This window comes from Uloborus diversus, chromosome 2 (genome assembly GCF_026930045.1).
Source record: "Uloborus diversus isolate 005 chromosome 2, Udiv.v.3.1, whole genome shotgun sequence".
Taxonomy (NCBI): Eukaryota; Metazoa; Arthropoda; class Arachnida; order Araneae; family Uloboridae; genus Uloborus; species Uloborus diversus.
The window spans coordinates 94,158,998-94,185,221 of NC_072732.1; the positions used below are offsets into that span (position 1 = coordinate 94,158,998).

General features: G+C 34.4%; 1 protein-coding gene across 1 annotated transcript in view; it reads left to right on the plus strand.

Moving 5' to 3' along the window:
• LOC129217177 (protein SSUH2 homolog) overlaps nucleotides 1-26,224 on the plus strand; it is a 70,333-nt gene that overhangs the window by 26,726 nt on the left and 17,383 nt on the right. The window contains exons 3-4 of the mRNA XM_054851440.1: nucleotides 6,212-6,316; nucleotides 25,484-25,556. Coding sequence (XP_054707415.1) covers nucleotides 6,212-6,316; nucleotides 25,484-25,556 — 178 coding nt within the window. The remainder of the gene's footprint in view (nucleotides 1-6,211; nucleotides 6,317-25,483; nucleotides 25,557-26,224) is intronic.

The window sequence follows — 26,224 nt, forward strand, 5'->3', positions numbered from 1 at the left end:
AATGTTTTAAACGAAATTTTGTGATATTTTGAGTTCGAGTTTTCAAATGCCTTAGGGAAGACTAGAGACTGTGTCTTCTTGTTGGAGCTTTTAACTTTTGTTTGAAGAACTGAACTAAACGATATTACGTTACATATTTTGAGTTTATTATAAGGTGAATTCCAGGAAAAAGGGGACATAACACTTGAATTTTAAAAAATAATATTCTGTCACTTGCCATATACCATTCTCTTCAGAAATAAATGAGTTTCTTGTATCTTAACTTGTTTTTCCCAAATAATTTGATGACATCGATTCTCATCCTGACACACAAAATATGCGCTATAATCCTGTAACAAATTATGTTATTGAATATAGTAAGTTCTTCAACAAATTGAAGGAAAATATCTCTTTAAAGTCAACAGACTGACTTTGAAAGTCAATAAATAATGTTGAAAATGAAGATAAAGCTGAATCAAAAATACCAAACCATAAGTATATGCCAAAGGATTCATTAACGTTTGCACAAGTTTTGCTAGTTGGATGGAAGGAAAAGAAAATAACAAAAGAAATGTTGCACAGGTACTTCATATAGAAGATGAATATATAGAAGCATCTTGTTTGACTATGCGTAATAATGTGGGAATGGTCTTCGTGTTAGCTGAGAAAGAAGATAAATGTTCTATGGATTATGATAAAATTATTGAGTATTTAAAGATAGAATTGTAACATTTGGCTCAGGCATTCGATATCATTGTTCCAGACTGCTGCATTAGCTGAATAAATGTTTGTAGGTTGAAATTTACCAAGTTTAATTGTTTTGGACTTCTTGTCCTTCCGTTACCCTTAACAAATACATAATTCATATGCTTAAAATAATTATTTTTTAAAACTAAAGGTGAAATTGTAATGATTGAACACTCCCGTATGTGCTCTAAATTTTATAGAATTTTCCCTTTTATAGTTTAGCTGAATGAACTTTTGGGGAGAACATGATAACGTGAAAATCATGTCTCAAAAATATCCTTCCATTACTGTTTTTTAAATTTGATTTAAATAAAAAGTTACTCAGAAAAAATTCTTGGCTTCGACTTTTTTAGCAACTTACTATGATGTGTATAAAAGTCTATGCATCAGTTTTTGAAAAAAATATATATTTTGATATGCTTACAGACAGAAATGCATCGATTTTTTTTTTGTAAAACCGTCCTTCCGTTACCGCTGGAATCCACCATAATGAAATATATTTTACAAATTTAAGAACAAGTTGACTTGATCTCGGTCTGCAGGAGACTGGATCTTTGGGGAAAAGTTCCCTTATAAGTGATTTATATACAGGTCAAACATTTAATATGTGGGACCTGTTATTATTTATTTAAATGTTCGTATCAAATTTTTAAAAAAATTAAAAGTAATATCTAACCAAACAAAATCAACTCTATAATAGGAAACAACTAAAATTGCTAAATAAACTTCTTTATGATCGGTCTTAATCTCGTATTCAATGAAAACTAAGAAATGAATACTAAAAAGACATTTAAAATTTAACGTGTATTTTATGAGTGACGAACAAAATGAGTGTTTTAACGTCATATACTGTAAACATATTTCAAATTTGACACCGACAATTATTGAGGATAATTACTTTGTCATTAGTAATATTGACACGTAAAATTAGTATCTAATTAGCTTGTGAAAATTTTGACAGCAAGTTTAAAACCCAAAAAGACTTTAGCGAAAAAAAAAAGGGCCTAGTCAGTGAAAAGTACATGTAAATATAGTTCGTTTCTCATTTATTCATAGAACTGAGAATGAACTACTCTCTAAAACAATTTAAAAACCAGTTAAGAGTGCGTACCATTTTTGAGTACCGCGACGGAGGGGGGGGGGATTCTGTTGTCCCACTTGAACATTTAAGAGACCTTGCAAACCTAATTAGTGGTACAAATGGATATGCTTTCATTTTTTCCGAAGTTCGTGAATTAAACTCCAAATGTTTGACACATCAGTTAGACCAAGAAAAGCGGTTTTAGTATTATCTTGTAGTAATTAAATTGAATTTTTGCTATTTTAAATATCTTCAGTAATGAATGTGTCTTACAATTCTGCTTTTCATGAATGAAGTGAATGCAATGGGGTTGTTTCCTTCAGTTAAAAGTAGTACTTTTAGTCACAGAAATTGATAGAATAAGCAAAAAAAAAAAAAAAACATTGACCCAGAAAATTCTTTCATTTTTCCAACAGTTATTTTTTATTTAATTTTTTAAACTGTCCGATTTTCAAACAAGGCGTGGTCTTGATGACGTCATAAATGATACTCTTTGGTGCATCTTGTACCGCGTTTCCACGTTTTGATAATCAAGACGCGAATTAAAATTGCACTCTATGCTTGCTATCAACCATGTCGTTGCCAATACACGCGAGTAAAGATGCGAATTAAATATTTTGCTCTGTGAATGGCAACACAGAATGGCATTTCATCATTTGTGATATCATCGGCAAGAAACGTAAACAATGAAAGCGCACCGATTTAAGTAATTTTTAAAAAATATTAAAATGAAACAAATTATTTAAAAAATAGTTAGATCGTATGTTTTTAAGTATGTTCTTCCAGAAAAAAATGCTTCTAAAATTTTGGAAACGACCCCATTGCGTCTATTTTTCTGCAGGTACACTAACGGTGCAATTGTGCAGTGTAAAATTAACTAAGATTCTAAAACAATTTCAAGAAACTAATTATAATCAAGATAGAACGCAAACATGTTTTGTGTAGTGTACTGCGTAAGGTCTATAGCTCTCAGTTGTGCCCCATTTTTCGTAGCGCACGGGACAGCTGTCCCACCTATATCCTCCTGTGCCAAACATTCAACGACTTCAATTGCCCCTTTGTTCTTCTCTTCCTTTTCCCTCCTCCACATTCCAAGTTGGAAAAAGCATTCGAGAATTCGTCTGGGACTAAAGTTTTGGTTTGGCGGAAATGTTAAGTGGAAATTTCTCAGATCCCATTCTTAAAAGTAGTTCAGGTGGACGGAGACACATTAAAATCCATAGAATGAGCGGAGTGTGCGACGGTATTTACATAGTAATTGCAGTGCTGCACTGCTCTATTTAAGTGGTTTGAAATATTATATTTTGGAATGTTTGCGTAATTTCGTTTGCATCAAAGTGAGCGGTTAGTAACTTCGATAAGTTGTAAGATAAAATGTACAAAATTTCGACAGCAAAGTTTTCGTATGTGGGGAGTACTTCACAGGTGGCAAAGTAATCCTATGGCCTTTTTTCCCTCCCAAGATATTGTGATTCCCTTAACGTTAACGCATAAGTTTGGAGGAGAGTTTATTTAAAAAAATGACTTCACTCAAAAAATTAATTATTAACCCCGCTGGCCGTAGCCTTTCAGCCCCCCCCCCCCCTTTTTAGTTCTGCTTCTATGCAGGTTAAGAGTAAGAATTGCTGAGTAAAATTTTATTAATTAGCTTGAAATAAATTATCTTCATCCTGCACGATCTATCTAGTGCATTAGGAGAGAGTGGGGCTAAAAGTTCCGTGGGTAAGTTGTTCCCTTTGAAGTAGCTCATCCTTTCCACTACTGAGGATCATTTGCTACCCCTCCGAATCCTAAGCGGAAGACTTACGATAGAAATAACATTTTCACAACAATTACATTACGTGAAATGCGACGAATCCAAAAGTTTTCTTTAACTGATTTAATTACAACAAAGCAACAAGAGCGGCCGCAAATAAAATAAATAAATAAATAAATAAATAAACTGGTCATACACACTCTGATGGACAGATATTTTCCAAATATGGTCAAATAGGTCTAAAACTCCTCTAGATGTGCAAATCCGTCGAAATTCGAAATTTTTTGCGAATCCTACACTTTTTTCTACATGTTAGACATAGAAGAAAGTAAAAATAATAAAGATTAATTTTCACTAGCTGTTCGCGGACCTTTACAAGGCCCGATTAACTAAAAATGCGACCCTAGGCTCACAATAATTTGGAGCCCCCCTGAAGACTCTATAGCAAGATACGGTGGTTACAGGTTTTCGAATTCATTTTTGGGGCCTCTTTGTCTATCCCAGAATTATGTAAATCATTAACCATGTGCATTTATGAATCCCTTCAGGGCCCCTCATAGTTGTGACACGGTAAATTCACTAATAACAGAATGAATAAAAATTTTCCTTTAAGGAAGTTTTTTGCGATTAATAAGTTATTATTATTATTTTTAATTATTATGCATAATTCTTTAGGAAATTTGATTTAGGAAGATGGTGCCCCAGGCCCAGGCCTAGTTGTCCTGTGCTATAATCAGACCCTGGGACCACATGAAAATTGCTCGCGGACCACGGATTGAGACTCGCTGTGTGAAATGCCCTCTCAAAGTTTGTTTGGCGACCCACGAAAAGAACACGTGTCGCCGCTTCTTTTGCTCTTTAAACCCTAATTCACGTCATATTCATTTCCGGATTCGCGATATGGAATCTTGGATGTTGCTCAAAATGTGTGGATGCTGTTTTCTCTTTTTTTCTCTCATTTTTTCTCTTGCTTTGTGCCAGGCACTGCGCTTAGTCGTGTAAATGTCTGTGCGGTCTTTTACCTTACGTTTTGAATTGAGCTATTATTATCTTCAGCTCGTGTATGAGGGACTGGGAGAGAGTCGTGGGAATGAAAGATGAGTGTCCTAGGATGCGTTCTTGTTTATTATTTTGTTTCAAAATGTTTGCTCTTTAATTAATCGCACTGCATGACGAGTCATACAATGTTTGCATCTTTTGCGGTGTTTAATAAAAAATTTGAATCGATTGATTGGAACCTGAAAGGGTGTTGACTTCGTTGGCTGCTGAACTTATCTCGCGAAAAAAAAAAGAACTCATTTGTTATTATTATTAATTATTATTATTAGCAATAATGAAACGATAACAATTAAAATATTGATCTGGAAGCGAAATTTGAGGTGCTCCATAATGCTTTTGGGGGGATGGGGACTTCGGAGTAGTGACGCAACTAGAAACAAGTTAGAGGCGAGGTATTCTTGAAATAATAAAAAAAAATTTAAAAAATCATCTGTAGGTTTCTCCTCCGGGGGAAAAATTTTAGACTGTAGTTTGAAAAATGCAATTTTAGACGGTTTTGGAGATTTTATGGAGAAGAAAAGTGCAAGGGGCTAAGCGGAAATTTTTTGAAACTGAAGTCTTAAAAACGTGATTATAGGTCATATTTTTTTGACTTGAACCTAAGGGATAGAGCTCAAACAACCTCGATCGATTTTTAGAAAAATAGACTGAATTCTTCTCTCTAGACGATTTCTCCTCCCCCCATCAATTTTTCGAAATTGAAGCAATAGAAACTCAACTGTAGACCAACTTTGAAGATGTTACGAGAAGGAGAGTTCTGGAGCTTTCCCTCAGATTTTTTTTTTTTTTTTTTTTTTTTTTGAAAGGGAAGTCCTTAAAACTTAGCAACATTCTATGATATTAGAAAGAGAGGTTCAAAGGCTATCCCACTTAAATTTTTCGTAAGTGTAGCTTCAAAAACAATTTTTGACTATCTTTGATGATATTAGAGGAAAGCAGTCAGAGGCCTTTATCCGAATATTTGTTGAAATTGAAGTCCTAAAAAAAGCGATTGAAAAACAATATTTGGTAACGTTAGGGGCCCAGCATTTTTTTTCAAATTGAAGCTCCAAAAACGCATTTTTAAAGGATTTTCAATGTAGTTAAGTGCTTAAGGGTTCTTTCCCAGAAATTTGTGAAATTGAAGCCCTGCAAACAAGACTTGAGACGATACGTTATAATTTTGACGAGGGGCCGGGGGGGGGGGTGTTCAGAAGCGTTTCATTTAAAAAAAACGAACTAGAAACAAAAATCAAAAAGTGGAGAAATAGGATGGGGGGGGGGAGGTTGGGAATTAGATGCAAATAAGCCGTGACAGTTGAAATTTTTTATTTTCAAGATTTCTTTTCAAAAGAAATTAAGATTTTCGCCGAACATTATTTTTTAAATTTATTAAATCACTTTGTTTTCCCAACCCACAATATTTTCTTCTATTCAATAATAAAGAATATTTTTGAAAAACATTTAACTTGGCATTCTAGGGGGGGGGGCGCTGCTCCCCGTTTCATCGAATTCAAAACATTGCTATTGCTGACCAATAACAGCACTTTAAATTTTTGAATTATTTTGTTGCTATCTTTATAATTATTTTATTTATTTATTTATTCCAGTGACTCCGCCACCCGATGCCGTGGATGACGAACCAGAGCCATCAGCGCCACCCTTGGAGTTGATGGACAAAGTGAGGGGCTATGAAAGCGCGTCATTTGAAGCAAGTGAGTGACTTTGAGAATTAAAAAAATAATAATAATTGTTTTTCTCTTATTGAAGCTAAAATCAGCTGAGTGATATTCAAAATTTTGTTACATATGAAGCTTAATACATTTTTTAATGTCGGAGCTGTCTACGATACGGATCAAAATCATTGTAAATATTTCATTATTATTACTTTAAAAAAAATATTTCCATGTTTCATTTGATTTGAATCGTTGGCTGCGAAGTTGTTTCTGCGTTGTTTTATCCTCAAAATTTATGTAAAGTAAAATATGGCACTTGACACACTTAATTAGTGGCTGAGTCATCAAAAAATGTGGTAGAAACGTCAATTATGTGAAACGTTTTCCTTAATTACTGACAATGTTCTGATTTTTTGTTCTCGAAGTGTCAAGCGCGAATCCAGAAATTGTTCAAGGAGGGAGCGGTTGATTTTTCAGATTACCTCTTACTATGTATCGTATTTTCACGTGCTTGGGGGGGATGATGCACATAATTCTTATCCAACGTAACTAAAATACATATTTTTATCTGTGGGTGTCCCCGAACCTATTCCTTTCCTTTTCTGTTGAAAGAGGTATTCTAAAATTGCATTTTTGATCTTCAATTTTGTAGTAATTCCGAGAGAATGTTTTGAATCATCTTCCCCCTATCATGGTCGAAGGTCGTCTAAAATCGCGCTTTTTTGTAACTTCAGATTCGAAAAAGTACCGGAGAAAAGTCACTGCCCCAATTTCTTGCCCTAGCACTACCTGAGACGTCTACAATCATGTCTTAAAGACTTAAATTTTGCAAAATGCCCGAGATATAGCATCAAAACTCCTCCTCCTAACATCACTAAAGATCGTCAGAAATTGGCCTTTTGAAACTTCTATTCCGAAAAGTTTCCAGGAGGGAGATTCGAACCCCGTTCCTTTCCTTAACGTCATCAAACTTGCATTTTAGAACTTCAATTTGGAAAATTAGATGCAAATTTTTCCAAATTGAAGTTCCTCCAAGGAAGGGTGATCGTCACCCTTCCTTGGAGGAAGGGTGACGATCATTGAAGAGTATACCTGGATATCGTTTGAAGTTGAGTATGTTAGGTAGGTACTAATTGAAACAATGGCATATTCCCGTGGTTAATAGCCCGAAAAAGGATTTACACAGATTCATTTTCCAAATATCGACAGTTTTAATTTTAGCGTGATTCAATGGATATCTTTTTAAATATTGCCAATAGCACCAAATTAAAACCTGATACAAAAATCATTTTTGTTACCAAATTTGTAGCCAACTGTGGTCGTTAGATATTACATCACCTAAGTCTGCATTGAAGTTAACGCAGTTCCCCCCCCCCCAAAAACAAAACGTGTAAAAGACCCCTTTGGAACATTCGAAGGCAACCGAATGGGGAGGTTGACTCCCTTGACTCCCCCCTCCACTCAGAGTCTACATAAAAAATATGAACCTTCTGTGGCGTACCGTGTTTTTTGAGCTACGCGAGGTACACACATATAGAAACAAACGCTCAAACAGACGTCACGAGAGAACTCATGATAAATAACTCGACGCGGCGGTTGTTAAAATGAATGTTTCAACTGTCCAAACGTTCTTAGGTATACATACATTGTTAAAAAAAATTCTGAAATTATAAACCATTTTTTGGTACAATTTTCTCTATTGTCTACAATATTAGAGAGTCCCTAGAGAACTTTTCACTTTTTATTCCAGAGTCCCCCGTATCTACCATTATTTGTAGTTTAACCAGTTAGATGGGACCCTGAAGACTGTGTCCCTAGAGCAATAGCGCTCCTAGGCCGCACCTCATGGGCTTAGTAGTAAATCAGGCCCTGATTGCATGATGAAGGCGGAAGCGGTTTCTTATATGATTCTCCCTCTGGCCGTTTCATTTATGGTTTTATTTTTATACTACAGAAAATAAATACGTCCAAGCAATGATTTCGATTGTATTCTCGTAAGGCTCCTCTGTGTTTTTTTTTTTTTTTTTTTTTTTTTTGTTAGTGAGGTAAAATACAGTGCAGATGGTTGTTTTACTTCCCTTTTTAACACTCTTTTAGCACTGCTAAGAAGTCTTGCGATTTGTTTTCGGTAAAAAACAAAAACTTTCCTGTTCTTGTATATTTTCCTAAGACGGCATCTGTCGACAAGGGCCATAAATTCTGCGGAAGAAGGAATTTAAATGTTCCTTGAACATTCCGTGGGTGGTCTCGGCTTTCCTGCCAAGCAGATTATTTGACTTAGTCTTAAACAGACATAATTCCTACTGAAAATAAAAATTATTGATGTATTGGTTAATTATTTCTTTATCATTTAATTATTTGTGTGTTATTACTCAAACTTGATTTGTTAATTTAAAATGCTTTGCCATGGGAAGGAATATAGGGTTGAAATGTTCTTTAAATCAATTATAAGTACTTAGATTTCCCTGAATACCAAATATAAGTTTCATTCCGATCATTAATTCCAAATCGTCTCTTGTTTCTGTTATTTAGTTAAGTTATTTAATTAGTAATTTTAAAATAGTTTAAGACACTTTATTGACAAGCTTGGATCGTTTTTCGCTATATTAAAAAAGTTCTCTCAAAGAATTTGTGTTTGCTTATGAGGAGGGGAGGGGGGTCTGTGCGATGTCCATGGGATCCCTCTCCCCCTTCCCAAAGTACAGTCTTAAATTTCGTACAAAATTGCTTCGGACCCCAGGGAAGCACATTAGAGCTATTTTTAGTTAATTTTTGGAGTCATTTTTTTTTATAAACACTGCCTACGGAAAACAGACGAAAAAATTCCTTCAACCCTTTTTGTTTAAAATCATTCGAAAGAGTTTTTTTTTTTTTCCTGCTCTTGATAGATGAATTTTGTTCCAAGCTTCAAGAGTTAGAACAGAGGAGTTATGAGTGTTTTTAATCTAGCGAGAAACCCTAAGCTAAATTGAATTTAATAACGGAGCATAACATCACTAGACTTTGAGAGCAAGAATTTAAAAACGAGTTTGCAAACGTTATTTAGGAACGTTTTACAACATTTAAAAGCTATCTTAGGACTGGGGAAAAGGAGTTTTAGAAAAAGAGATACGTCTTTATTTTTACAGGGTCTTTTTTTTTTTCTTCTGGGGAAAGGGGGATTTTTATTTTTTCCACCATTATAACTCGCATTTTAATTGCATTATTATTATTATTTTTTTTTTTTTGGCCGGAAGGGCGACTTATGTTTTGTTCGAATTGTAACCTGAGTCCTCTTTCTTTGGCAGGAGAATTACTTTGCGCGAATTGTAATGTGTATTTTAATTGTTTTATTTTGGGGAGGGGGACTTTAATTTTGTTGAAATTGAAATAGTTTAATTAAAAATTAAAGTTATAAAACTTGTGATTAGTCAAAGACCCGTTATTTTTTTTTTAAATCAATAATATTACGTTATTCTGACACCATCCACCTACAAACTACCAAGGCCGTAGTCAGAAAGGGGGCAGAGGGTCAGACCCCCCCCCCCCCCCAACCGAAAATTTCAAAGTCTTGCATGCTATAAAAAAGCTGTCAAAAATTTCGTTTTTCGCACTTTCACGCTTTTTTTTTTTTTTCGCTAACGCTTTTACATATAAGTAAACGTGGTTTCATGGTTTTCCGATAAAATTTCATTGATTTCAAGCCTCCCCCCTGGAAAAGTTTGAAATAACGGGCCTGTCTTTAATATTGTAAACTCTTAACACAAATTATTATGCAAAGTTTCCTATCTCGGGGTTAATTTCCTCTGCTCTAGCAAGAAGTATAAATTTTAGTGGGGAAAAAAAACATTTTTTTTTTTCCTTTTTATCGTGTGGTTGTTGAAGTGGGTAGAGATTCCAAATTTACAAGGTCCTTAATTATACCATCTAATTGCATATAAGAATAAGTTCGATTAAAAATGCATGATTTTATACGGTTGCAATAACTTTCTGGGAAATATGCAAAAAATGAGAACTACATTTAGGATATAGGTTTATATTCATTAAGGAAAAACTAGGGGGCTATCGCCCCCTGCTCGCTATCGCTCGCCAACCCCCGGAACTGCTTACGCAGTTCCCTGTGGATCGCTTCGCGATCCATGCTCGCTTCGCTCGCTCGCTGTATGCCAATACATTAGCCTAGCTAAAATTTTCCGTAAAAATTAAAGTTGGTAATTGCATTTAGGTCACCATCCATTTAACCAATATGAAAATTACGTTCATAATGTTAATTTGTCTGCTTTAGCCAGATTTTCGACAGTTTAACTTTGCTGTATGTAAGATGACTGCCTTGGCAATGTGCACAACTTTACCATTATAGATACAAAAGTGTCTGTCATTGCTTTGGAGAGATTGCACTTCTACCTGTTGGTCCGCGGAAGGTATTTTATTTCCCTTCTACCACCCATTGGAAAACCAATGAAGGCATTCCCCTATCCGCCACCTGGGGACGCGCCCTCTAGGGGTTACAGGCTCCCCCGAGGGATGTATTTACATTATTTACACTCTTATATATTTACATATTTACACTCTTATATATTCTAATCTGAGAAAACTTCCTCATATACACAATTAAAAATGTCCCGTTTGGGAGCCACAACTGACACTGCTTCAAAAGATCTTGTTCTTGATAATGCCACATAGAGCTGGCCATGACTAAAAACAGGCTCAGAGAGCACCAAACATATTTTCTCAAACGTTTGTCCTTCTTGTTGTTATTCTGAATCCTTGCCACGTCACGAACAAAAAATGGTTTAACTAAAAACGCGAAAACTCGCCAAGGCTACTTTGCTTGCACAATACTAAAACTACTATAACCCTAAACAAATTTGGCGAAACCTTTCAGCTGAGAATAAAAGGAATAAAGTAAATTCTTTCTCGGTTATTCATTTTGAACTGAACTGTCGTACTGAAGCAGAGAATAGACGACGCTCAAAGCGCCTACGCGTTCAAAACAACATTGCCGATGAACATGATTGTGGAGCAATGTGTGAAGAATGCGAATTTTGTGGTGCTCTTTATTGGCAGAAAGAGCGTAATACTGCAAATAAATATACTAAATGTTGCCATGACGGAAAGGTGCGGTTACCGGCATTGTGTGACGCACCTGATCTGTTGAAGGAACTGCTGACTGAAAATTCCCCAGCCGCTAAAAATTATCGGCAGCGAATCAGAGAATACAACTCTGGAAATGGCTCGTCTTAAATTGGATTCAAGAACGGTTTCCTGCCTTCTTTGAGCTTTTCTTTGCTGATTAAGGTTGAAATGGGCCACAGCCCGACTCAAACTCATCTCAAAAAAAAAAAAAAGTTCGTTGAGTATTCTGTAATTCAAGATTTCAAAACAACGTAGAAGTTTGTTTACATGATTTATCGGCGAAGTGTTGCCAACAGAGGTTTAGAAATTCACCCCTTCATTTGCCGGCACGTAAGAGAATTATATATATAGATTGTAAAATTACTTATAAAGATTGTAAACTATGTGTTATTAAACTACAAAACGTACCTTTTCGAGCAATTGACGGAATCAGTAACATCGACACTTTTTTGGCAAGTATCTTGATGCAAAAAGAATTCTCACGCATGCTTAGCTCGTGGCTCCGTCTCTAACAGAAAGGTTGGGTTTATTCAAAACCAGGATGGAGTATATGCATTAATAAACTTGACGAAGATTTGAAACTCAGTTGGTAGGTTTATAATTAATGTGTACAATCTCGTTATCCTATTAGCTGATTTCCAAACAACGAGACATATTTAGTGCACCCAGATCGCGGTTAGCAAGATAAGGAGAGCATAAGCCTTATTTCACGGAATGTGATATTAATAAAAAAGTATTGTTGGTGTTTATTCAATATCGTCGGGTCAACTTGCAATCTAATGGCTTTAAACCAACTATGGGACGCTTTTCTGAGTCGCACAGCCTTTTTCAAATTTTACTTTAGTAACATTTGGAGTCTGACTGACGTTGAATCATCAACAAACTGTAAGAGATGCCGCAATGAGAATAATGAGAATTCGTTAAGATTTAAAAGGAAAATAGCCCACTGGAAGAGTCTGCGAAGCTTTTGCTCCAATCGGCTATTGATTCCAGCTTTTGATCTAGTGAATTGAAAATATTTTGAAGTATGCATCAGATACAACAGACAACTTCTTCCAACTATTTAAACCACTTGACTTCCTTTCATTTTTCCCGTATCCCGTATAAACAACGAAATAAAGATTATTTAAGCTCATGACAAGCCTGTTATTTCGTTTTTTTCCAGCGTAGAGGAGGATACAGAGCGTGAACTCAATGAAATTGTATCAAAAACTACAAAACCACGCCCATTATCCCATAAACCACATGTTGGTGTGTACTTTAAACTCCCTTACTTAAAAAAAAATTAGTTTTTCAAAGCAAGGGAGGCCTTTGACCCCTTCACCCTAACCCCTTACAGGAAGAACCTGGTTCAAGGGGTTGTATTATGCTGCTGATGTGATTGAAAATTTGAAGTATTGCAGGGTATTAGGCATGTATAGGTACTTTGTAAATGTGTCACTCATATTTAAGGACTTTTATGTAAAATTCTCAAAATTCTGGCCTCTGGCCAGAGCAGAAAAAATTAACTCGCAGGCTTGAAATTTTACGCTTTAGTTAGTGTTAGGAAGTTAAAAAATTACCGCACTAAGGCTTAAAGATCAGCAGAATTTGAAATATTTCGCAATTTTCCTCTTAATTTAATGTTCTTCAAAAAAGCTCCAAAATTCAAGTCTCTTGCCAGAGTAGAAGACATTAACTCAAAGTCATGAAATTTTGCACTGTAATTAGTGTTAGGGAGCTTCAAATTTTCCGCATTAATTCTAAGTGCTGTGCAAAAATTCGATTTTTTAGGCCCACCCTAGTGCTCTCCCCTATGCTACCAGATAATTGTGTGCCAAATTTCATGAAAATCGACCGAACGGTCTATGCGCTATCGCGTAACAGACATCGAGACAGAGATCCAGACTTCCAGCTTTTTTAAAGTAAAGATCCCTAAAAAATTATTTAGTTTAAAATAAAATTCTTCCAGCAGACGATTTTCTGTCTGCTAATCATGGAACGATAAGGAACAATAGGCATACCACTTTAGTGTTAAAAAAATGAAAAAAAAAAAAATAATAATAATAATAAATATAAAAAAAATCATTTATTGGTTTTTAACTCACTCACTACTGAACGTCTTAATATTGTTGCAAAGCAAAGCAGGGGTCTTGCATCAACTCTTATAGTTTTTTAAAAATCTCTCACCAATTTCAATAAAATAAAGTCATGAACTCAATGAATTTTCACCACTTATATCACCACTTTTTAATATTCCACGACCCAAAACTTGGCCCTTTGATTGATTATCCCCTCCCCTCTTACAAACATGTTTTTTTTTTTTTTTTTTTTTTTTTTTTTTTTTTTTTTTTTTTTTTTTTTAAGTGCTAATTATGTATCTGAAATGGTTGCCGAATTAGGAGCAATGCAAAACGAATATGAAAACAGTAACCTTAAATTGATGCGGCAAATAGTGAGTTCTGATACTTTTTATATTTGGAATATGACTTCCCAGATCCTCTTTTCCACGACTCTCAGCTGGCATTCTCGTTTGTTCAGCCAACATCCGAGGCACTGGCTGTCTGACCTTTGTTAATAGGGTCAAGTGGAAACCCCGTTTGAACTCCTAATGTGCTTAGTTACATCATCTTTCATTATAGATTTGTACTTGTTCTATTAGAACAACCGCAAGAAATTGAAGGTATCCATTCAACTGTGCACAAGTTATAATTGATTGCTTTACAAAAAAAAAAAAAAAAAATGAATAAAAAAAATAAATAAATAAATAACTTCGTTTCGTATTAAAATGACAATTTCAAAGGAAAATAATTTTTTCAAAATAATCTACAGTGGTTACCAAAAATGTTCGTACACCTTGAACATTTTTAATAAAACTAAAATAACGCGAAACTGAATTCGAATAGGAAGTCCTTTTTCTTTTTTTCCCCCCACATCATTCCTATGTCATTCTAAATAAAACCTAGTAGTTTTTTCCAAAATATTGACTGATCTTCTTTTTGAAATGGGTCAAAAAACGAAGAGACAGGGAAATAACACGCCACAAAAGTCATCGTATGCACAAATATTTTCGAATAAATTCATGGTTAAATTATCATATGTCGTTTTTTTTAAATATTATTTTTGCATTGTGTTGACCCTTAAAAGTCATTTGGCTTTAATTTTTTGTTTATTTATTCCCTAATTATTTTGCTTATTACTTTAAAATGGCTGGTATTCGTAAAAACAACAAACACCACTCGAAATTTGAATTTTTTCATCACAGTAGCGGTAAATTGGTTTGAAATGTCTCTAAATTAGTTAATTTATTCCATTCTATACTAAAGTGCTTGATAAAATGCTTTAATGAAAAGAATAGGACCGAAAACAAGGTAAGAAAAGGTCAACCGGCAAAGTTAACAAAGCGTGATCGGAGATTTACAGTTGAAAAATTTATGAAAAAAACACATTTGATTGCTGTAAAAGTTTTTGCAAAATTTAATGAAAAATTTTACATTTGATTTTCACTTAAAATTGTTCGCCAAGTTCTCTGATTAGCTGGATTAACATGGGACCTCTTCAAGCAGAAATTTACTTGTTCGTGCGAAAAGCAGAAAACTTATCCTTTTCGTTGCAAAATCAATGATAAATAAGCTCAAAACGTTTTAAAACAATGTGTTATTACAGATGAAAATAAATTCAAAATTTTTGCTCAAATTTTTGTATAATGGGGTGGTTTCCTTCAGTCAAAAGTACTACTTTTAGTCATTGAAATGGAAAGAATGAGCAAAAAAAAAAAAAAAAAATTACATGAACCCAGAAAATACTTGATTTTCTCAACAGTTTTTTTTTAATTAATTTTTTAAAATGTCTGAATTTCCAAACAAGGCGTGGTCTTTATGACGTCACAAATGATGCAATTTGGCGCATCTTTCTACTACGTTTCCACGTTATGATAATCAAGCAGCGAATTAATATTGCGCTCTACGCTTGCTATCAACCATATCGTTGCCAATACACGTGAGTAAAAATGCGAATTAAATATTTTGTTCTGTGAATGGCAATGTTGAATGGCATTTCATCATTTGTGATGTCACACGACAGAAGTGTAAACAATAAAAGCGCTCCGATTTAAGTAATTTTTTAAAAATATTAAACTTAAGTAACTTATTTAAAAAATGGTCAGATCATATGTTTTTAAGCATGCTCTTTCAGAAAAAAACAAAACTTTTAAAATTTTAGAAACGACCCCATTGTAAATAGAAGAAAAAATGAGGAACTTTATCTTAAGAAATTAGTTGGATCAGTTAATCTAGACGATGAAGGTGTTCTTGTGTGGGAGTGCATATCAGCATCAGGACTTTGTAGTTTGAAATTTTTTGATGAAATAATGAATTATGCTGTTTATTTAAATATTTTAAAAAGCAATTTTAAACTCTTAGCCAAAAATTTCGTTATCTGAAACAACTTCGTTTTTTAATCAAGTTAACGATAAGAAGCACACGGTTTTCAACGTTTGCGTCTAGTGCCTTGAAAACTGTCCTAAAGTTAGAAAATATCCCCTCAATCTCATGATTTGAACCTAATGTAACATATTTAGAGGTATCTGGAGACTAAATTACGAAAATACGACTTTGAAACGAAAAGTGAGCTGGAAACAGTAAAACTCGAAGTGTGGTTGAACACTTACTCAGAAATTACACACTCACACAAAAGAACATTGAAATCTATTCTCAGACATTCAAAAGCTGTTGTGGATGTTGAATGATATTCTACTAAATAATAACTTAATAAAAAGTTCGATTGTTCAATAATATATAGACATTTTTTTTAAAGTGTACAAAGACTTTTGTGAGATAAAATTTCCGGCACTTTTTGGTTTTTGATTTTTAAAAAATTAAGTTTTAATATTTCATTAAAATTTTTCATGTAGTTTTGTTAAAAATTAATTATAGATCTTATAATTAAATACCTATTCCGAAAAATTAATTCTACCAATGGATCGGGGCCCATTTCATTGAAAGTCGTTGGTGTACGAACACTTTTGGAAGCCACTGTATATACATAAATGGCTACTTCTGTATGTGGGTGTGTCCGGGGTAAGCTTCAAAACTACTGGACGGATTTTAACCATTTTTTCACCGTAGATAGCTACATTATCAGGAAGCAACTTAGGCTTTAATTTGTTCCTAAAAAACTTAGTTTAAAAAAGTTATGATGGAAAACAGTAAATTTCATGTAATTTTCCCGTTAAATGATTAAATATAAAACCCATTGTTGCAAAAATTCGATGCCTAACAACAGCAATATTAAAAGTAATCACAATGAAAATTTTGAATCAAAGTTTCTATGGAGCAAGCATGACATTTATTGCTTTCTTAGGAATCCTCATCTATATAGGGGAAACCCGAGCAACGTGAACACCTTAAGCTTTTCTTGATTATTGTCGTTTAATTATAACTTTAGAAATTGAAACAAATGTTTATAATCAGTCTTCATTTAATGAACTTGCGTAATTCAATAACATTTGTCCTTAATATTAATTACACTATTAGATATAAGACCAGTTTTCAAAAATGGCATAAATATCCACTTTGCCCAACACCCCGGGTAAAGTGGATTCGTTACTTGGGCAAAGCGAACAGCAACATTATCTGTCATGAAACTAAACATTAAAAATAAAATAACCATCGAAAATTAAAGGAACATATCCAAAAAACATTTTTTTGCTACAATGCTAATTATTGTAGTTATTGCAAACAAAGAAATTCAACTTAAAAATAAAATAAACGTCGAAAATAAAAGGAACATATTTAAAAGCATTTTTTTTTTGCTGCAGTGCTAATTATTGTTGTTATTACAAACAAGGAAACTGAACTTAAGAATAAAATAAGCATCCAAAATTAAAGGCTCGTATTAAAAAGCATTTTTCTTCAATGCTAATTATTGCAGTTATTATTATAACAAGCAAAGAAATTTTTCAAAAAAAGTAAAAAACCAAAATTTAGGAGCATATTAAAAACACATTTTTCTTCTACAATACTAATCATTGCAGTTATCACAAACAAAATCATTACCATTTTCGAATGCTGAACACTCTTTATGACACCACTGAGTACGAATACGACATTGTATCCTGTTTTTCATTGGCTCATCATCTTCAATGAAAATTTCATCACAGAAAATGCACCTTACATCATCAAATTTCTTTACTTTTTTCTTCTTATCATTCTCTTATGCAGTCCTATGTTTTGTAGCAGAGATTTTTGATTAGTCGTTTTGGTGCTTGGTCTTTTTAATAGCTTTCTGAGAAGCTTTAGGCGAAACATCATCTAGTTACTTCATGACAGTCTTTTTTAATTTTTCAAATTTTTGTCTCTGATTGTCCTTTACTGCAGTACTTGTCTGGAGTGTAGATCTCTGTAGTTTTTGTTTACGTGTTCTTATTGGTTTAACAGGCTGAGGAATAGGTAGTAAAACTTAAGAACTGTAGTAGTTCGTATAGAACATTCAGGTTTGGGTGAAGCGGCGGGAACACTATTACCTTGGATTTATTCTGTTGTTTCAGATCCCATGGGAGTATAAGGACAGTCTTCAATGGTAGTATTCTCTTGAGATCTTAATATTGAAGGACTTCCAGGTTCGAAAAAAGTGACTTGTCATGACCGGGCAAAGTGAATATGCCCACACTTTGCCCAATCCGCTTTGCCCTTCAGGTACATTTTTGATGTCACTACAAATAACTAAAAAACCAGAGCATCTAAACTCGTCGTCTACGGAGAGTTGAAAGCTACATAATCGTGCATCAAATCGTACTCATAACAAAGAACATGTCACAAATAGTGTTAAAGTTATAAACGAAACACTAACCTCTGTAAACTAATGTTGTTTTCCCCAAAAACATACTTTGTTCACTCACTGGCATCGCGTGAGGCGAACTCGTCCCGACGTGTTTGCCGCACACGGAGCGGCAACTGGCGACCGTTGCTATGACAACGCGGATGCCGACCAACTAATTATTTGAGAGTTATAGGCGAAATTCGCTTTGCCCGGGGTATCCACTTTAGCCGGGTTTCCCCTGCACAAATGGCTACTTCTGTATGTGTGTATTTCCGGGGTAAGCTTCAAAACTACTGGACGGTTTTTAACACAGAGTAAAGAAGTTGAAATAGAGAGGCGCCTTCTATGGTAAAAAGTTGATGAAATTGAAGCCGGAATTATGGGATACAGCGGTGCAATGATGGGCGGAGTTATGATAACATGGTTGCTTTGCAAAAATAGTTTTCACTAATTTCATGAAGGGACCGAATAAAGTAGGTAGCGGATTGGTCTGCATTTTAATTCATGTTTTAATGCAATATCAAAAACGTGCTTCATAAACTTGCAACAATATCTAAGTTTAAATTAACTATCAATTGAGATTCAGTAATGAAATGTTTTGAATCAAAATGTATCTCAAGATGTTTAGCAAGAAGCTAAGGATCTTGGGATAGAGCAGTGCAACTTCCAGCTTCAATTTCTTAGTATAGCGGGGCCTCTCTATGTAATTTCTATATTCAATGGATTTTAACATTTTTTTTTCACCACAGATAGCTACATTATCAGGAAGTAACATAGGCTATAATTTATATCTAAAAAACTTAGTTTCAAAAAGTTATGATGGAAAACAGTATTTTATGTAATTTCCTCATTAAATTATAGTGCAGCTCTGATTAGTTGAGCTGTGACCTTGACTATGTTTACCTGTTTTAGGAGAGTTTAGCAAAAAATAGACATGTTATTGACTCAGATTTTAGTTGAAACATTTTTGAAAAACTATTAAGAAAGTTTCTCAACTTCCCTATTTTCCGAAACAGAGGTAAACATTGTCAGAGTCGGAACTCAACTTCTCAGAGCCTCACAATATTAAAAAATAAAAAATTCATTGTTACAAAACTTCAATGCCTTACAACATCAATATTAATAGTAATCATATTGAAAGTTTTGAATCAAGGCTTCTCCAGTGCAAACATGAATTTAAAGTCATTTAAACATTTGGAAACTCTACATTTTGCACACTTAAGAAAACATAGTCGAGAGCTTTTTTCTTTTCTTTTCTTATTTTATGTGTGTACTATTTAATTAAATAAAGCGCACGTTTTTTATTTTATTATTATTGATCTTTGTTTTTGTTAGTTCATAGTTTGGGAATTCTTCTAATTTTCATATGATTAAATTCGTGCTTTCGTTTCTAAATGAATACTCGTTCGTTCTTTATACTTATTGCTATTTTACTTCTATGGGTAAGGAAGAAGCTCGATTTTTTATCACATAAAAGCGGTGTGTTTTGTTTTGAGTTCTTTCAGTTAAAACAGAAAGTGAAAGAAAGTAGCGATTGTTTCTCACAATTATTACTGACCCAGGCAACGCCGGGTATTTTTGCTAGTTTTTAATAAATTTTCAAATTCTAGATTAGTTAAAATTAACATTTATGTTATGAAATGGATGAGTAAAAAAAAAAGCTAAAATTTTGTCAAAATGTAAACTTAGAAGTCAATTTTCCAGTGGATTTTTAAAATTTTTTAAATCAGAATACATTTCAAACAAGGAGAGAGGGGGGCGGAAAGTAATGTGGTTTTTTAAAATAAATATTTTTTTTAGCTTTTATTTTTTGTCAGCGATATAATTACCCTCGTTTTCAAAAACCTTTTGTCGTGTAGTGCAAATTTCAATCCCGGACAGATAGAAATTAATCGGTTTTTAAGTAAAATATCTAGAGATGACCTCTTGAATATCGGACAAATTTTTAGGTGTTTTTTGTCAGATGTAGATCGGTTTTGTAGATCAGAATAAAGGAAATTCAGATGGTGCATCTTCAAGTGGGCAAGGTCAAGAATCACGGTCGCCAGTCGCCACGTGGAGACCTAGTTTGAAAAAATGGCAATTAAAAAAAACTTCTTCGGTCGCCATTTTTTCTCCACTATAGTTAGTTCCCAAAAAAATTCCTGGAGTGTACAGGAATTATGCACAAAATCAACAGGAGTAAGGGACAAATTATCGCTTATTTTGGTCAATCCGAGGATGAAAGTTGGGGAATGTGGGGCAAAGTAAAATAGTTAAGATGGCTGAGTTTTTTTTTTTTTTTTCAAATCGGAAATTTGTTTTGAAAACTACAGTTTATAAAGAAAGAACAATATAGTTTATAGTAAAACTTGCGTTCATTTTTATTTTTGGTAGTAAATTTGAGTCTTCAAATGTATTTTTCTAATGAAATATTTTTTATTTGATTATAAAACATATTTTTGATCAAAATAATCAGTAAATATAAGGCTGAATGAATAAATGAAAAGATAATGAAACAATAACGAATAATTAAATAAATACTTCAATATTAAAAAAAAAATGAACGAGCGAATAAAAGAATGAATGAGTAAGAAAATAAGTGAATGGATGAATAAAAAAGGGAATTACTAAATGTAGGAATGTAAATGAATTAATTAATCAATGAAAACGTAAGTGGTTTATATTAAATGATTGAGTACGTAAATGAAATAAACTATTTCCCTTTGCCCAGTATGTACTTGACTAATTGTACAATTTATTTAAACTACAAATAAATCTCAATATTAACTAAATTTTTGCTACATTGAATATTTGGAGGTCTCAATTAATATTTAAAATGTTAACAACAATAACTTCATCATTTTAAAGTAACAAAAATAATTTTTTCTTACAACAAAATATTACAATATGAGTATCATTTTTTTTTTATTTGCCTGTATTACCAAATGCTTTAATCTTCGGCGGTATTTTTTTCCCCTGACTGGAATAGATTACATATGGTACTATATAGTTAAAATAATACCAGATAGGTGAAGTTAAAAGCTGAGTAAATATTTCACCATTTCACTTTGCCCCATGTTCCCCTACTACACAAGACTCTTCAAATGTACTAAGTTTTTCGGGTCTATTGGTCACTTGGAAAAATTTTCAGCATTGATCTTTAGTATGACGTGTGAAACAGCAGACCACAGCTTATTACTTTTTAAAGAGTTCACCTTGAGCAGTGAAGTCATATTTCATGTTTCAGGATGACTGCTTTTCTGCTGTTAATTGTAGAAATATTCTCACCACCAATTGCACCATCTGATTTCCCTTTCTTCTGACCGTTAAAACACTCTCTATGAGACAAAAACTTGAAAAGTTGCTCGTATCCTCGTATCCAAGATGCCATTTTCAGATATAGTGTTTCAAAAAATCAATTGTGTTTTATTAGTACGGTGCAAATAGACCAAAAAAGGGCCTAACCCCAACATCCAAAGTAAAAGTTTTCCTCCAACTCCAAATTGCTCTATACAGTCCACGTATTAGTTGGTAAAAAGTTACACCGTTTTCAGCGTCGGGTTTTGGGGGGAGGGGGGAAAGAAGTTGGTAAATTAGTAGTTTTTATCAGTTTTTTGGAAGTATTTATATAACTACGGCGTTTAGCGCAAAAAGTGCAATATACAAAATAATCTACACTAAATTACGAACAAAATGGTACTAAGCATTATTTTGTTACGTGAACCGTTCCAGAGTTACGGCAGGTGTAAAAGGAGAAAATTTTCGTACTTTTTAGATTTTTCGGAAAAAATATTCATTATCAATAAAGAAACTAATTTTTTGTATGAATTATGCTTTGTAAAAGCAATTACGATTTTAGTTTCCGGTGGTATGTTTGTGATAAACCCTTGAAGGAACGACAACCTCATTACCAACTCAAGGGGCTCTACTTATAAGGGAAAGTGGCTATATAAATCTGCGGTACGGAGATTCCCGAATTTTCTCTAGGCAATGCCGGAGTAAGAATGAATATATTTTCAACATAGATGATTTTAAAAGGTAAAAATGTGCATAACAATTATGATTTATAATTATATCATTTTTAATGATAGGATTTTTATAAGTGCAGCTTTTGAAGATTTTTCTTTAGAAAATAGGCATATTCGCCTGTATATTGCAACCATATTTTATCAAACTTTTTGAAATTCGTAAACTGAGTGAAATATTAGTATTTAATAAAAATGTAGAACGTTACATGCGACATATTGATGAAAGATATTCACAGTATTCAGTCCCCTTCAAACATAGCACTGTCCTCTTCTAGATCATCGTCCGTGATATAGCGTCCCTGTTAATACATCCTAGACCTGAGCAATTACTGCACATGATTGAGCAGTTTAGATCACTATTTCTGCACTCGCTAGTTATGGACGCATTCGTCTTTGCATATGTACGCTATGAGGGAACGTAATTCCTGGGGAGCTGCAGAACGCATTGTTATACTTGGTCTCAGGTGTTCGCCAATCTTCTGCCACCCTCGCTGGAGCGGATTCTTTTTCTCATCCAGCCACTGTTGGACCTGATGGTAGGGTTTATATGAATGCTGCCTGGAAGCTGCTGAAAAAAAAGGGAGGGGGGGGGGGGGAGTGCAGCCAACTTGAACAATGAATACATGGGCTGCTTTGCAGTAGCCTGCCAGTAACACTGGTAGCAAAAGCTATTAGATCTTCAGTATTCATGGCTCCAAACATTGCAAGAAGGAAATGCTTTCCTGCACCAGCCCTTAGAGCATTAATTCAAATGGAGGGAGCAAGTCCAATCATTGGCGTAGCAAAAGCTGACCCAAAAACCCCAAGTCAAGTGAGGCAACAGCGACGAATGGTTGGCACGTTTTGCGTGAAACAAGCGAAAGAAACCTGATTTCTTCCAAATGCTTTGCTTTAAAATTTATCACGTGACTTGGGGCTCTTAGTTTTATGCATTAAAGTCTTCACTCCCTCTATTTTATCTCTTCTCACTCCCTCAGTCACTGCAATGGGGTCAGCTAGAAGCTTCGTACGAAGAGCGCTGTTGACTTGTACTTTTCCATACGGTGAAATTTTCCCCTTCTTGTAGATAGATGATACAGTGTCACATCCTGTGAAGGCGTATATTGCTAAGAGTACGCCTTTCATATCTCCAATGCCTCGCTGAATGTCCGAAATAGTGTACACTTTTTCCTGCTGATTGCCTTTCTTCGGCACCACCATTTTCAATTTGTTTTCTGATGGTGTGTGAACAGTGAACAAGACTAGTAAGTCAGTATCATCACCAATCACACAAGCTTCAACCCCATTCTCAGCTTTACCAATCGCTGGTAAAATTATTAATAAGTCTGCGTCATCCGATGCTTGATGAACTGTGCAACCGCCTCTTTGCAGGTGCATTGTAAGGAGTGAAATAAGGCCAATTTTGTCCTTAGCGTTAGCTAGAAATTCCCTTTGGTTGATAGTTACATCGATTGAGTCAATTGTTTGATTGAGTCGAAATTTCAATACTGAAACTTTGAATAGCGGCAACCCTATGATTGGAGCACTCTTGCTTAGGCAACCTTATACCATCGGTTTTGTTATATTTTTGCCTACATTTTTTTACGTAACTTATGTGGAAACTCGAGGAGGGTAAATTACCCATTTTTGGGCACTTTTTAGCCATTGGAAACCCTAATTAGTTCACACGCAACAGGCAGGCAACCTTACTTTAACGTTTTATGACAAAAAAAATTTTGGAAACTCGATGAGGGTAAATTACTCATTTTTGGGCACTTTTTAACCTCTGGCAACCATTCATAGGGACCGGAAAAAGGTAGGCAACCTTACTTTAACGTTTTACTTACAGCTTTTGCTTTTCATTTATGACAACATTTTCTGGAAACTCGATGAGGGGTGAATTATCTCCCTTACTGAAAACCTTTTATCCCCTGCCAACCTTGATTATGTAGCCGAGAAAGGTAGGCAAACTTAGTTTAGCGTTTTATTTCCATCTTTTGTCCCTCATTTATGGTAACGATTTTTGGAAACTCGATGAGGGTAAATTACTCATTTTTAGGCACCTTTCAACCCCTGGCAACCCTGATTAGTTCACGTGAAAGAGATAGAAATTCTTTCTTTCACGTTTTACAACTTTTACTCTTCATCTATGGTAACAATTTTAGGAAACTCGATGAGGGTAGGTCAAGCCTAGTAGGATTCCATGTGGTGCCTCTTAGCTTCTTTTAGACTACAATACGACTGTACAATATTACTTTTTAATAAAATTGTTTAGTTATTTCTGTTTACGTAGTAGTTAAAATTTCATGTTTTCAAAAAATCTTTAAAATGCGAAAATTTTCTTCTTTTACATATGTCGTAACTCTGGAACGGTTCACGTAACAAAATAATGCTTAGGATCATTTTGTTCGTAATTTAGTGTAGATTATTTTGTATATTGCACTTTTTGCGCTAAACGCCGTAGTTTTCTAAATACTTCCGAAAAACTAATAAAAACTACTAATTTATCAACTTTTTTTCCCCCTCCCCCCAAAACCCGACGCTGAAAACGGTGTAACTTTTTACCGAACAATATGTGGACAGTATACAACAATTTAAAATTGGCAGGAAACTTTTACTTTGGATGTTGAGGTTTATGTCTAATTGCACTGTACTATATCTATACGAGATTGAAAAGATGCATACTAGATGGCAAAAGATTGTTGATAACGAGGATAATTACATCGTTGATTAAAAATAAAGACGTTAAAAAATTATTTGTTTGAAAAAACATTATTTTTTTTTTCTCCGGGTCCCCCTAATATTTTCAAATGATAGAGTCGAACCTCGTTTATATTTAACACGCTTCAAACGAATTACTACTAAGACAAACTATATTTGAGATCCCCGTCTTATTGTTTTAGAGCAGGAATTAAAATGGAGGGAACAAGTCCAATCATTGACTTAGCAAAAGCTGACCCAAAGACCCCAAGTCACGTGACTAAACAACGGCGAATAGTTGGCACGTTTTGCGTGAAACTAACGAAAGAAACCCTATTTCTTCCAATGCTTTGCTTTAAAATCTATCACGTGACTTGTTGTCTTGGTTTCATCAATGAAAGTCTTGACTCCCTCCATTTTATCTCATATCAATGCTTATTGTATTTACCATTAACGTTATTTATTGCTTTTCGAATCAGACGAACTACGGTTAAAACGAATTAACTTAAAGATCCCCTTGAGTTCGTTTTAACGAGGTTCGACTGTTTAAAAAAATGTGTCTGTACTCTGCACTAATAACTAATACGTGTTTTTCCTCCCTCAGTTGATATTCCTCCACCATTAGAACCTGTACTTCGAAAGTCTGAAGAAGAACCTCAAAGACCTCCTTTGCCCACGTGAGTACGAAAAATGTTCTTCTGGCTTTATTTACTTCATTAAATTTTACTTACAGTGGAACCATCTTGTCCGAATTTCTGTTACTTGACTGCTGTGGGAAGTAGCTGGTGAACCTACTTGACACTTATTGTGCAATTGAATCGAAAAATTTTTACCTCTTTCATTAAGTTTACTTTTTAATAATATTAAAAATTAAAAATAGGTTTGAGTGTTCAAATATTTTTGAAATCTGGAATCATCTTCAAACTCGGGGTCCGGACCAACAGGTGTCTCCCCCCCCCCCCCCACACCATGTGCGCCCCTGGGCATCACTTCAACATTACTACAGACCTGGCATCTATCTCCTTCTTTGGGAATAGATTTTTCGAACAGGACTGAGATTCAAGATGCGTGCAGATGCATTTCGGTTGATACCCAGACTAACTTGCTTAAGGATGTCGAAAACGGCACAGCACAGAGCTAAAAATCTTTGCCCAGGAGTTTTGTGGATGTGCTCAACTTGTGCATGATCTTATCTCAAACATCACTGTCTCCTGCCATCGTCCAAGAATTTAAAGCATCCGTTCCGAGGCAGTTAGCAATCAGAATATCGTTGGTTGCATGCTGAAGGCAGATTCAGATAAAATATAAAGTATCTGCTCACGCGACTCAAAAGTATCTGCAAGCT